Below are 13,818 nucleotides of genomic sequence, written 5' to 3'. Positions count from 1 at the left end.
TTTTCTTTCTGCTGTTTGATCAGTGGCTCACACCACTCTGGCAGCCCCCTGGCCCGTGGTGCCAGATACTGTATGTCCGCTGACTCTTCCAAGGTGTACACCATCCCACAGACCAGCAGCTCAGGGCCAGAGCTGGTACAGGGGTCCGGGCTTGGGCCCGGCTCAGAGGCTTGTGGACAGGCACGCACACAGTCCGGTTGCAAATTCACAGTGGGCGCGAAGGCGACTGATGATGATGATGATGCCGCCCACAGCACTGAGGAACCTCCCAACATTTCAGAGTGTGGGTGAGTGTATGTGAGAGTGAAAGCAAGAAGACCATGTGTGAGAACATCAGCAAATGTGCAAAAAAAAACTACAAAAACAAAGAAAGGTTTCAGCTCACGTGCTTCACAGCGATTTTATCACTAGCTAGTAGGCACATTTAAATAAAACACCCTTTAATCGCGCTCTTGTCAGCACATTTTTCTCTCAGTCTTACTGCTGCATCTCCACCTCAAACCCAACCCCACGATCAGCCTACACAGAGTGGCCTTGATTGAAGCAGACAGCCACAAAATAAATAAGCTCAGTGAAGCTGCGGACATAATACACTTGGCACATGTCACTTACGGTTATTGATCGCTCCCGTGAAGCCGCGTCCCTGTGGATCGCCGGGCTCGACCATCTCTGCTGGGAGCCAAGCATCAAGACACACACGGGAACACGCACGCTGTCGCACATGTAGTCTGAGGACCCCCATCTGCAGAATAGCCTGTATCGCACAGAAAGAGGAACGTATGCAATCCTCAGTCTATATGAGCAGTGATGACTGACTGTATCTGTCGGGTGATTAAATGGTTTTGCTGTAGAGAACAGAGCCATTGATGGTGAAAGCGAAACAGCTTTTACGGTGTGAGTGTAGCTGTGTGTGTGTGCACTGATTTGGAGGATGCTTGCGAGCGGGGAGTGTTTTGGAAGAGAGAGTGTGAGATTTTGCCCTGGAAGGAACCCCGTGCTCCAGCTCCCAAGTAATTTCATTTAGGCTGTGAAATTTGCTACTTACGGTTGTGTGATTGATCGCATGCACTGAAGTCATCTTCTGCCAACTTATGAAAAAGCTCCGTAATTCAGTTACCCACCCCATTGTTTGTTTATATATTCCTACCGTTTTATTTCATCTTACATAACAGCGCCTCGTGATAAATGGCCTAATATTACTCACAGATATTGTCCTAACATAATGAAGTTTCTCTTTCCCCCCATTCTAAAAAGTTTTCTCATTTGTTCTAACACTGTGTGTAAGCCTGGATGTGTAACAGTGCTTCTAACCGTGGGCTCTTTCTTTCTTGCTTCTGCTTCTTGTTTCAGAGGAGCGGAAAGCTTGTTAACCTTCCTTCTCACAATGCTGTCTGAGCGTTCAAGGTACACAGTTAAGAGTGAACCCTGTGGTCCTGATCTGACACCGCCTGCTTACCCCGCGCACTGCCCCGCCCTCTTTGTACCCCCACTCCTCCTCATGCAGGTGTCAAGTGCTGGTTCTGCCTTGTGGACCGTGCTCAAAGTGGACAGCAACCAGCTGTGCATGAGTGACTGTGACATTTCCACTATAGATTCATACTGCTGTGTACTGTCCATCTAGTATCTTCTCAGTCTCTCTGCTTAAATCTCTATTAGAAGTTTAATTTTAATAACCACAACCAAAGCTATCATCACAATTGCTTCCCTTTGGTTATGTTTCGTCTGGGACAGTGTATTCCCAGCTTTATACATGCATAATATAGCTATCACTCCACCTCACATTATCTGAAGCCCAATAGAAACACTTTTCTATGTGCAATTAAACTATTTGCTTCTCTCTGAGTGCTATGAACCATTTCTGCTACATTTTAGCTCGGCATATTAGCCGGCTAACTTATGAGCGTGGAGAAATATTTGAGCCAGTCCAGATAGTCGGGAAACTGGAAGGCATGGTGGTGTGGCGGTTAGCAGCGTCACCTCACATCAAGAATGAGGCCCTGCATTCAAATCCAGTGCAAACTCTTAAATAGCTGTAGGTGTAAAAATGAGCATAAATCATTGTCATTCTCTCTGTTAGCACAGCGACAGACTAGCGCTCTGCCCAGGGTGTGTACCCTTTATCTCACCCCATGACAACCTCACATTGGCATGACAGACAATGAATTGGATGGTTGGATGAGTGGTTATATTATTATGTGTGTGGTCCTTAAAATGTTTCTCTACTGTTAGTCTTTAGCCCCAAAAAACCCAAAAAACCTTGTGCACTGCTGCATCTATGGCTTGTCCATGATAGGAGAAACAAAAGCAGGGATCAACACTTATACGTCCTTCTCTTTTGGATCTCTCTGCTGTTTCTAACTGGGCTAAGTCTAAAATAATTTTATCATCTTTTTCACAAGCTCTCAGACTTTGTATTAAAAACAGGTGGATGAAAACGTACTTTCTTTCTTTTTCACCGCTCCTTAAGAAGTTAATTATACACTGTAGGTATTTAACAGATGCCAGTGAACAGCAGAGTAATATTTAACTCCAAAGATGAGAGCTTTAATGTTGTTCCAGTTTTCTCATAATTATGGCTCATTTACTTTGGGCGAAAATGGACAGGTCAAGGTAGAGTGGGAAAACAGAGGACTTTTTGCTGCAGTTTTTGGCATCAAACAACGAGTGTACAAAATTCAGTTAACTGCACTTATTTTTCTGGCAAACAGAATAGAGCAAACACGGTACATATATTTAGGAACTGTTCTCCATGTTGCCAAAAGCTTAATACAGTGCAGCTCTCAGCAACAGTGTCTGGAGGTAGCCGTCATAACTAGGCTGTCCCATCGTCTAACCATCTAGCGAATCTCCCTGCGGCCATCTAACAGCCTGCCAACAGCACTCAGTGTGTCAAGCTCAGGCTGCTCACTTAAAGCAGAGGTCTCTCAGCCACATGACTTCCCCAGCCTGGTCGGGCACATCTTCCGTGCCCTGTAACCTCCCCCGTAAACTCTCCACACCCTCAGAATCATTTAAATGTTCTCAGACAAAACCCTGCTGACAACCACACTGCCAACAAAACATGTCACCTCTTGTGGGTCCTTCTCCAGCCCTGTCTAACAGCTCTCATGTCTCCCTCTGTTGTTGTTGTTGTTGTGAACACTCCTTTAGTCGGTGCTTTCCACTTGTTTCTGGAAGTCATTTCTGTCCCAAACCCTTGTTTTCCCTTCTACCTCTCACAGTGCTTGGCTGGATTTTATTTGCAGCCTGTGTAATCATGGTTTTGGCACAGTGATGTGGAACAGGGTAAGATTTGGATATAAGTTCCCTCCCTTGGTCCTTTTCCATCCCCGTTATCCTGCATTCACCTGACTAGCATGGAGCAGGGAAGCACCTGATGTTGGCATGATAAGATGGATCCCTGTCCCTGTTCTCTAAGTAGCCGGGATTACCTCTGAACCCAAGCTGTGATGGCTCCAACGTTGCCCCCCTTGGGATGTATTTTGTGTGACCCTAGTGATGAGCCATGCTCTTCTTTGCCCTCTGTGTCATCTACAGGCAGTTGTACGCACAAGAGGCCGCGTGCCGGCTCCAGGCCACTGAGCGGGATGGAAAATCTCTGCAGAGACTCTCGAAAGAGGAATACGTTAAAATGATGCTGCCCGACAGCCCACCAGGAGAAGACAGGAGTCGCAAGGTGAGGGCATTGATGAAACCCTAACCTCTAATGTATCATTATTATGATGTCCTGTGTCATATGCAAATAAATGTCACTTCACAATTCTGTTATTATACTGACACGATGTATCTACAAAAACCTCAGACGATTTCCTCCTTTTGAATAAATGCAGCGCAGAACCAGACTTGAAAATCTCTTGCTGGGAATCCAGTGAAAGCAGGACAAACATCTGCTGGCACTGCTGATAGGATTCCTCCCTCTCTCTCTCCTTCTCTCTGGACACAGGACCCTTTCAGTCACCACTGACTGGCACAGTGTTTGGTTAATTTAATTTCTAACAAGGGGCTGAGTTTACTCAGTCGGGATGTCATGGATTAAAGGCAGGAAGTTCCAGAGAGCGCATCGATGTTTGATGTGTCTGGGTCCTGCAGTCTCTATTAATTGCATCTCGAGTTCCCTGCACCATCCCCCCCATCCATTATCTACCAGGAAGGGACTCTGGAGATGTACAAATGGGTTATTTTTGGACGCTGCTCAATTCTAATACAAATGCACTTCAGTTCCCTGGAGAAGACGGGCATGTCCTCTGGCACAGACAGGCCTCGTCCCTAACACGAAGCAGCAGTCCACTGATTCGTTTGTCTTGCCTCCAACCATCGAGCTTACGGTTTACAAAATCTGGCGCTTGCAAGACAACTAGGCAGCGTCAGCACCTGTCTCAAATGAAAGCATGCGTGTCGAGCTTGTTTGGATACACGTGATATTGATGTAATTTTGCTTCCCACGAATAAAGAAAGCTCAGTAACCAGTACAAAGGTGCACTGATTGTCATATTCACCGAGCAGCAGGACCTCTGTTGTCACACTCTCCTGTCAGATTCGGTGTGATAATGTAGTGCGTGGAACAGCAATCTGGGAGGGCACGGGGCCAGGCACTCCAAAGCATAGACACATATGTTCCCAATAAACACATACTGTTCTTTTCTGGGAGCAGCTTCTCTGCATGTTTTCAGTCATCAGCTGGCACATAAAGACATCAAATCACAGTAATTATATGGTGCACGGTTGGTTTATTTCTAATTCTTATATAAAACAGTCTGACCTGATTAATTTCCAAGTTAACCTTTACTATAGATTATGTTTAATTAACGCATGTGTCATTTCCGGTACTCGCCCGTGGCCTTTCTTTGTGTGGCTGAGCAGGTGCAGACAGATTTCCCTTGCCAGCCACAGTGTCCGCTGGGACGACCTTCTATGGACAGGCAGACCATTGTGTGGCTGACGTAAAGGAAAGGCTGTTCACAGCTTATTTGCCCACAGTGTTCCTCTTTTGAACCTCCTGTGGGAAAGAAAGAAAAACGATCTGAATAGGTGGTTGTCCAACACATCCTCCCGAGTGGCACGTCATTGGGTCTTTGTTCGGTGCGGGCAGCGAAGGAAAAAAAAGTCGGGAAAATCAGGAAAATCTAGGTGGATGTGCCACTGCTGCTTTGACTGATAAGAGTGTTGCTGCTCTACAAAAGAATTCAAAGCCCGTACAGCCCTAAAGCAGGCTGAGACTGTTGCCAGCTGAGGTGGATTTAGGCATACTATAATAGTCAATAATCTTGCAGGTTTTATTAATACAGTATTTTCTCCAAATGTGCACAGCAGGTACAGTTAACCAGTGCCAGGATGTGTTCAGAGAGCTTGTTTTGATGTAATAAATAGATGGCTTTATAAAGAAAAACATTAAGCCCAATTGGAATTGCTTTCATTTGCCGTGACTCCATTTATGGGTGCTCTAAATCTGCGCTCTTATGCTTTATATAGGATCAGCAAATCCTGTTTTAAAGTTGTTTTGATGAGCGAGAGCCTTGGGAGTCTAATCTTGTAAAGTTGGGTGGGAAAACTTGCAATAAGAGACAACCTTGTCAAGCTAAAGCCTCTGAGGTGGTCTTTAGAGGCAGTAGATGTACGTTGCTTTGAATTCCTGTATATATTTCTCACTTTAAAGACAGACAAGATGTTTGTTAAATTCTCACCGTGGGATTTGTCTTTGAAATGGAGATGGCTGGGTGTTGGCTTTGCGGGTTTACTAGTCTAGTGTAGGTTACAGCTGAGAAGCAAGGGAAGACGTTTACCCATCTGGCCAAATGCTCCGCATATCATTTGTGGCTACTTTTGATGTCGCTGCTGCTGCATTTATGTTAGCTGAACAGCAACATAACGGATGGGATCTGGCTTTGTGGTTTTCTGGGTTTAAAGAGGAGATGCTCTGTCAAAACTGTGGCCAGCTGTAACACAGTGGTGTCTTTGCAGTGATATCCCATGTAATTTTCTCTCCAAAAGACATCCCCTCAGGGTGATGCTACTTCTCAAGCCCTAACAGCTTTTTTTAATTGTTTATTCTGACCTTATGCACTCTTTGATCGCAGCATGAATCTTTCTGATTTGGCCTCTACTTGTCTCTGCCATATGAGCTCTCTAATTGCACTATTATACCAAAATACTGGAAGGCAGGCAAACTTCAGATGTGTAGACGAACACGAGGCAGAATATTGTTTTATACTTGCTTTTTTGTTTAAGTTAAATTACCCACAATTATCCTTGTAATTGTCCAGATGTCAGCCTCACACATGTATACGACACTGGTTAGTTCACCCAGTTGTCTGTATCCTCCTCACCATCCTAAAGACTTCTCCACTGTCGCCTCATATTTTTTTCCTTTCCGTCTCGCTTTGTGAAACCTGCACTCTGCTTTAGCATTAAACTCAGCGACTACTTGTTGCCACAGGCTTCTGTCACCACCTCCTCCAGCCCTGTTATTCCCCGTCTTCCAGACGCTCTCCAGCTGTGCTCAATCCATCTGCATTTTCCTGAACGCATAGACTGTAAATGATTCCTGACACCTCTCCCCCGGATGTTCCCCGTTTAGCCCACCCAGTTGCCCAATCGTGTATGCCTCCTGTGCGGAGGAAAGGCAGAGCATGGGGAATGTGCATCTAGGATTGTTTTCTTTGTTATGAGTAATGGTTGACAAATTGTTCTCATCTTCTCAGGTGTCAGCAGCGGACAGCTTGTCCCCCAGACGCTCGCTGTACCGAACGCTGTCCGACGAGAGCGTGTGCAGTAACCGGAAAGGCTCGTCGTACGCCAGCTCGCACAGCTCCATGCTGGACCAAGCCATGCCTAACGACATCCTATTCAGCACCACCCCACCTTACCACAGCACGCTGCCGCCTCGCATGATCCACAACCAGGGCGCGTCCAACCTGCGGAGTAAGTACAGGCAGCGAAACGCTCGACGGGCCGGCTCGGTGAAAAAACACACAAACAGAAGGCAGGAAGGCTAATATACACTTTTCTCAATGACGCTGCTGGATTATCAATCCTCTTCTCTGGCACCGGATAAGAGCCAGGATATCGAGACTCGTTCAAAGAGCCACTTCAGTCCTTGCTGATATCATAAGCACAACTGGTACACACTCCAGCAGCACTCCTCAATATAGCCATCTAATTGGAAATGGGTGAGGCTGCTTGCTACTTGCAAGGGACCTGCCGCTCCGTCTGCATTAAGCAGACACCTGTCACTGCTGGCTAATATTCCCTGCTCCACTGTTCTCCCAGCATCCACTGAATATGTATTAGCGATGAGAGGTGTGATACGTCCTGCCTGCTGCTTTAGGATCTCTGACATGAACATGCCTATTTTTCCATGAGGAATGTCACAATGTCTGTCATACATAATGTTTCATTCACTCATCAGTCCCTGCCAGCCACCCCTCTCTGTCCCTCCTGTCTCATTTTCGTACCATCCCTTTTCCGTCTCCCGCTGCTGTCCTTAGATAGAAAATGGCTTTTGGAAAGATTTTTTTTTTTTCTCTTCGGCCTCTTCTGCCTGTCAGTCTGATGGATTCCTGATTGTTTTGAAGGGTAGTTGAGAGCACAGGCTCTCCCTTTCCCGTACTGAAGCAGCCCCAATTTGGTAAACAGTGAATTACTCAAGCTCCAAGACGCTGGGTAAATTGAAAGGAGAGTGTCAGCGTCACCTCAAGCTCTCTGTGTCTCTTCTCTGCTTCTCCACTCATGCTTTTCTAAATGCCTCTCTGCAGAGTGGGAGCTTGTTTATTGCATTCTCTGTCTTTCAGGGCTGGGAGGGGGGGGGGCAGGAGGGACAGAGGGGAGGGAAAGGAGTTATTGATTGAAACATGAAGACATTCACTTAGACAAGTCGTTTATCGCCCCTCAGACAGCGACTTGCGAGTGCCACACAGAGAAGGTGGTTTTAATGTGACTCTTGCCTATCATGCTGTTACACAAATCCAGAACTTGGCTTTTCAAAAGGTTCCCAACCTGCTGGAGGATTTCGCTAGATGAGCGAATATAGATTAGGTGTTTGGCAGGAGTTAGGCTAGACAAAAGCCATCCCACTTCAAATTGTCTCTCTGGCTTCCCCCCCCTCACGCCCCCCTCCCCATTCCTTTCCCCTAACCCCTTTTGTCTGATGCAAACTGATGGGTGACTCGACGATTAGCCCTAAACTCAGGCCAGGCCTAGACACTGATCGGCGTGCCTGCCTGTCTCTGCAGATGAGTTTTGGTTCTCTGACGGCTCCTTGGCGGACAGGTCCAAGTTCAGCGACCCGGGCCTCATGCCCCTCCCTGACACTGCCTCTGGGCTGGACTGGTCTCACCTGGTTGATGCAGCACGAGCCTTCGAAGGTAACCAGCCTGGCTGAAGCTGCTGGCACCTTGTGTAATCCACTTCTACTCCCCACCCCCTCCTCCTGGCTGCTTAGCGTGTGTGACTGTGTGTTTTGTAATCTGCAAGTGCCCGCTTGCTTGAATGTGCAGATTTGTGTGAGCTGTGTGTTTTCTTCTAGTTGCTCCTAAGTGCTTCCGGAGGTTACTTTTGGGAATCCTCCTGCTTTTTGCACCTCTGCCCCGGGCCCCTTTGCAATTTCCTATTAAGAACAAAGCCATCATTTCTCAGCACTGACATGGAGCTAATCTTCCCACCATAAAGCCAGCAAGTCATCATTCGGGTTTTCAGAGTGTTGCTGCTTTTCTGTTATGGTTAAGGTTTCGTTTGTTAAGTTTGGGATAATTTATGCTCCCCTCTTGACCACCAGGTCCGAATGTGATCTCCTGAAAGAAACAGACTTTCCCATTTCGGGGGGTTTGTTGGTATTCAGCTCTGGGACAAGAGATTTAGATATGAAGCTTTCATGTAGACTTATAGGTTGTCTTCCTGTCAAAAACTGAAAGCTGATTATTTTTTTTCCCCCCCTCAATCGTACATTTAAGCCACTCATTTGCATCATAATCTCTTTTCTAATTTAAATACCTTTTTTGGACCAGTCTCATGCTGGTGTATTTCCCATTCATCACAGACCTGCGCACATGCCATGAGTATTTTTTTTCTTTTTTTCCACTTGAACTCCATTTGACCCTGGACCAGTGAGCAGGCAACATAGCATGTAATCATTTGTTTGTCATAATTAATGAAGTCTTTTGTGGAGATTCTCCTTTGATGCATTTCTTGCCGCACGGCCCGCAGTCTTGTCATTTAACGAGAGACGAATCAGCAGAGTTGATGCAGAGTCTGAGTGGCAGCGGCAAGGCAGTTGTCACGGCAGCCGGGCTGGCCCAGAAAAACGCTGTGTAAACTAGGGGCCTTGTTGCCGAGCAGAAAGTGGCTCCGGGCTGCCATTGTGCCAGCTATGTTTAACCAGCTTTGTTTAGAGCCAGTAGGGAAAGAGGCTGGCTTAGATGCAAAGCATTCACGGCGTTCATAACCCTTAGTCATGTGGATCCTGAGAGACGGCTCATTTTTATGATGCAAAAAGACAGTTTGGATTGGCTTGCACTATTTAAAAAAAACAAACAAACTGAAAAAACAAAAACTACTGTGCTCTCTTTGACTTTTGCAAGAAGCAGCAGATTGAATTGAAAACTGGCTTTTTTTGTAGTTTTGAACAACAAAGCATGTTGGTGCAGTCGCTGAATGCTCTCGCATGCAGTGTGCACTCGCATAGATTCTCTTCTCTGTAATCTGTCTTTCTGTCCAGTAAGTATGAACCCCGGGTCACGCAAAAACGGCAAGCTGCTTTTCTGCACTTGTCTCCGCTTTTCCTAGAAGTCTTTAATCTTTCTGATGCAGCCATCGAATATGAAGGAAGATGTTCATTCATATGCAAATGAAGACTTGCTCTCCCGTCCCTGCCTCATCTGAAAAACCAACTTCGGGCTCGGCCAGCTTTTGTCTTCGAGTGGATTAGCTTTCATTTGAGGGCTAAATTAATGGAAGGGTTTCCTTAATCTTTTTCTATGAATATGCACAACCCCCCCCATCTTTAGCCTCAGACCAAGGGCTTGAGAAAGAGGTTTCTAAAGAAACGAGTATTAGGCATTAAAACTGAGCAGTCCCCAAGGGTAACATGCCAAGTTTGGGTTTTCCATGGAGCTTTGACAAAGCTTAAGGGCCTGATATGGTAAAACAAGCATGACTGGTGTCTTACAGCTCCCTGGGATCTAGCCCATTATGAGCCAAACAGCTGTCAGAGGAAACTTGGAGGGGTGAGGGCACTGGAGCAACACCCCAGGGACTGACTTTATCTGTAGTAGTCTAGAAATGCTCTGTTTACTACCTTGTTCCCTGCTGTCCGGTTATAGATCTCTCAGCAAGGCAGGACTGCTTTTGCAAGAGCACTAAACCAGAGCCATCCATTCATACAAGCCATGAATGAATCGCCCCATCCACTTGGGAATGCATGTGCGAGTGTGTTTATCTGTTCTGTTTTAGTTTAACAAATTTCCTGTTTTTGATTTCAAAGGCAGATTATGACCCATTACTTCACCTGTTCTTTTCCCAGACCAGCGCGTGGCGTCCTTCTGCACCATGACCGACATGCAGCGGGTCGAGGCTCTGCAGATCTCGAGAGAGCTGACCAGACGGGTGGTGGAGGCGGAAGGAGCGGCGCTGGAAGCAGAGTAAGCTTCACTGACACACACACACAAGAACTAAGTGAATATTGACTGTTAGCTAAACTGTCATTATTGTTTCATTTCGTGTAAATAAATGACTCTTGGCACCGTCCTCTTCTGTGTTACCCCGCAAACAGCTCCCCCTCCACACTCACTGGCAAAGTCAACCAGTTAGAGGTGATCCTGAGGCAGCTGCAGCACGACCTCAGAAAGGTGAGTCCGCGTCATCCTTTTGTCGATTATGTTTTTGTCACCTTGCTGCGCTCCTTTCGCACATTAGCAAACGACGCATGTCGGTGTCCCACAGCTCAGATGAACAGACATTGAGTAATGCGTGCCCCGAGGTCTGTGTAATACAAACTCATCCACTTAATTCAATATCCCGCTTCCTTTCCTTATTGTGTCCCAGCCCAACGTTTCCCCACCTACACTAATGTGCTTAAAATGGAGAGAGGAAATGCGCTTTTATCAGAACAGAGGAAAGGCTGCTTTGCCATGTTAATGCCTCCCATTTACACCACGCTGACGAAAGACGGATGTTCTTGTAATAGCGGGGCTTTTATCAGCCTCCTTTGTATCCATTTATTTTTTGCCTCATGTGCCTCGCGTTGATTGCGTGTGCGTGTGTGTGTGTGTGTGTGTGTGTGTGCCCTGTTTTCAGGAGAAAGAGGATAAGGCGATGCTACAGGAGGAGGTGCAGCACCTGAGACAGGACAACATGCGACTGCAGGAGGAGAGCCAGACCGCAGCGGCGCAGCTCAGGAAGTTCACAGAGTGGTTCTTTCACACCATCGACAAGAAACCCTAAGACAGAGAGAGAGAGGGAGGGAGAGAGAAAGCATGATGGCCTTTATTCCTCACGGGCACCCACTCTACTCCTACTTAAGACTCCCAGATGATCCACAGGCAAACAAACTATAAAACAAACCATTACCAGCCCCCAAGAGTAATCAAGACACTTTCAAACAACCCCATGCTTAGGAGACTATCGTGCAGTCCTGGGTGAGATACCTGAAACCCCGATCTGGACTTTTACTTTTGGGATCGTCTTCTGTCTGAAGCGCAGGGTCGTGTCTGATTTAACTGGTGAACGAGGCTCTTGGGGAAACCCCACCCCCACCTCCATCTCCAGCACTAAAGAGGAATCAAGAAAGACAACCCAGGGCCCCGCCTGTCCACGGGATCTTCTTACAGTAGAGGAATGTAAAGCTCATTTACTGTAGTGAACATATAATCTACCTACGTATGTCGCATCGGTCTACTGTACTGTATACTCAGCTGTACTGTATCATACTGCACACACTGTCACACAGCTGTTTCTGTGCCGGCCGTCACGGACACAAGAAAGTATAGAGGGGCGAGGCGAGAGGGAGGAGGGGAGGAATGTACTGGACATAATGAAGTGGTACTTACTGTCTGCTTGCACCAAGAGGAATCCACATGTGGCGCTCTTGAAACGTACGGCGGGGGGGGGGGAAATGAATGTAGCTCAACTGAGATCTTTACTTTCTTTTTTCTCCTGCTTTCTGGCTTCCAAAGTCGCAAAAGTTTTGAGGTTTGCTGTTTGTCAGACTTTTTTTTTCTTTGTTTTTGTTTTGTTTCTGATGAATTCCACATTTTCCTTTCCTCTGTGTTGTAATGTAGGGTCACATGGCAGTAATTTTGATGTTTTAAAGGTGCTTTTCCCTACGCACATTTGTCACTAGTTTCCATTCACTGTCACAATGTCCTAGCAATAACAAAGTGGTAGTTACAAAACTGTGTTTTGTTTTTTAAATTTTTTGTTTTTTAAAAGAAGTTACCACACGCGTGAAGAGTTCCTGTCGAGTCGCAGTTGTATTTGACGTGTATTTATGAAACAAGGAAGAGACTGTGCCTAAACTCTTGGTTGTCGGTGGATTGTTTCTCTTTGCTTTTAGTTCTCTTTTTGTAAACACACGCCTTGTCTGTGGCTCACTGATAGAAAAATAAATTGCGTGTGTGTATGTGTGTGCGAGAGAGAGAGAGAGGTTATGTGTGTGTGTAGTTTATCACAGGAAAATGTGTTCTTATGCAGTGGTTTCTAGAGCATTAGAGCAAGCGCCAGTGAACCACACTTACAATGCCAAATGTGTTTATTTTCTGTACATACCTGCCACAGAAGTGTCTTGTATTTAACACTATTATTTAAGCTTATTTAACCTAAAGTTGTTTATTTTATTAAGGGTATTTGTTTTGTTTTGTTTTGTCTCCACTAAGGAGAGATGAAGCTCTGTGTATGTTGTAAAGTGTGTAGCTTGCCGGGGCAAAAAAAAAAGAAAAACAACAACAAAACTATATATTTAAATATATAAATGATGATTTTGGAGATTCCAACATTTGGATGCTGCTAGATTAACAGTTTGCTGGTTTGTATGCTTTTAAAAACTGTCTCTCTCCATGAACTGTCTCATCCCTGGTGAGACATTGGGCGCTTTTTTTGTTTGTTTTTTTTAAATAAATGTAGTTGTAAAAATAAGTCTTCTGTGCTTCGTCAGTATTTGTTCTTCCGGCCTCGGTACCAAAGCAGCGATTTGAAATTTCACAGGTAGCCTGACATCAGTTGCTTCAGTCTGGTTCACTGCTGCTGCTGTTTGAAGTCTGTTTCAAAGAAATGGTTTCAGGAAATAAGAGAAACTTATCCAGCCTCTTGCCAGGGGTTAGATGAGAAGATACATGCCACCTTATTTACAGTCAAAGGACGTTTTCACACGACTCTCTGCAGTCCTGTGAAAAGCTAAGCACACTGCATGACTCAGTAGTTTGTAGAAGCACCTTTAGCAGCAACAACTTGAAGTGCTCATTCTGTATGCTCGTCTGTATGACTGATGGAAGCCGCTTCAGTTCAGAGGTTTCCAGGCAGTCATGTTTGCACAGCTCTCTTAAAGTCCCACCACAGCATTTCAGTCAGGCTCTGTTTGGACTTCGACTAGGCCATGCAACGCCTTGATTTTTTTCTTTTTTTTTAGCCACTCTCATGTACCTTTAGTGGTGTGCTTGCGATCATTGTCCTGTTTCAGCCAGTCTTTAGCTGTCAGAGAGATGGCCTCACCTTTTATAGAATAATTTGGTATATAGAGGAGTTTGTGGTCGACTCAATGATTGTAATGTGCATCGGTCCTGTGGCTGCAAACTGAGTCCAAATCATCATCTTTCTACCAGCATGCTTGACAGT

The 13,818-nt window shown here is 45.8% G+C and overlaps 1 protein-coding gene across 5 annotated transcripts in view; it reads left to right on the top strand.

Moving 5' to 3' along the window:
- Nucleotides 1-13,122, top strand: part of LOC100695374 (signal-induced proliferation-associated 1-like protein 2) — an 82,086-nt gene extending 68,964 nt beyond the window's left edge. The window contains exons 15-22 of one of the 5 annotated variants that reach the window (XM_019366744.2): nt 24-287; nt 1,351-1,404; nt 3,538-3,676; nt 6,699-6,918; nt 8,229-8,360; nt 10,514-10,631; nt 10,763-10,838; nt 11,287-13,122. In XM_019366744.2, coding sequence (XP_019222289.1) covers nt 24-287; nt 1,351-1,404; nt 3,538-3,676; nt 6,699-6,918; nt 8,229-8,360; nt 10,514-10,631; nt 10,763-10,838; nt 11,287-11,433 — 1,150 coding nt within the window. In that variant the 3' untranslated portion in view covers nt 11,434-13,122. The remainder of the gene's footprint in view (nt 1-23; nt 288-1,350; nt 1,405-3,537; nt 3,677-6,698; nt 6,919-8,228; nt 8,361-10,513; nt 10,632-10,762; nt 10,839-11,286) is intronic. The other 4 variants (XM_005473919.4, XM_025897393.1, XM_025897392.1 and 1 more) reach the window with 4 other exon arrangements.
- The last annotated feature ends 696 nt before the right edge of the window (nt 13,123-13,818 follow it).

This window comes from Oreochromis niloticus, linkage group LG13, assembly GCF_001858045.2.
Source record: "Oreochromis niloticus isolate F11D_XX linkage group LG13, O_niloticus_UMD_NMBU, whole genome shotgun sequence".
NCBI classification, from domain to species: Eukaryota; Metazoa; Chordata; class Actinopteri; order Cichliformes; family Cichlidae; genus Oreochromis; species Oreochromis niloticus.
The sequence above is the reverse complement of the archived record's forward strand: the minus strand, read 5'-3'. Positions and strand labels throughout refer to the sequence as shown.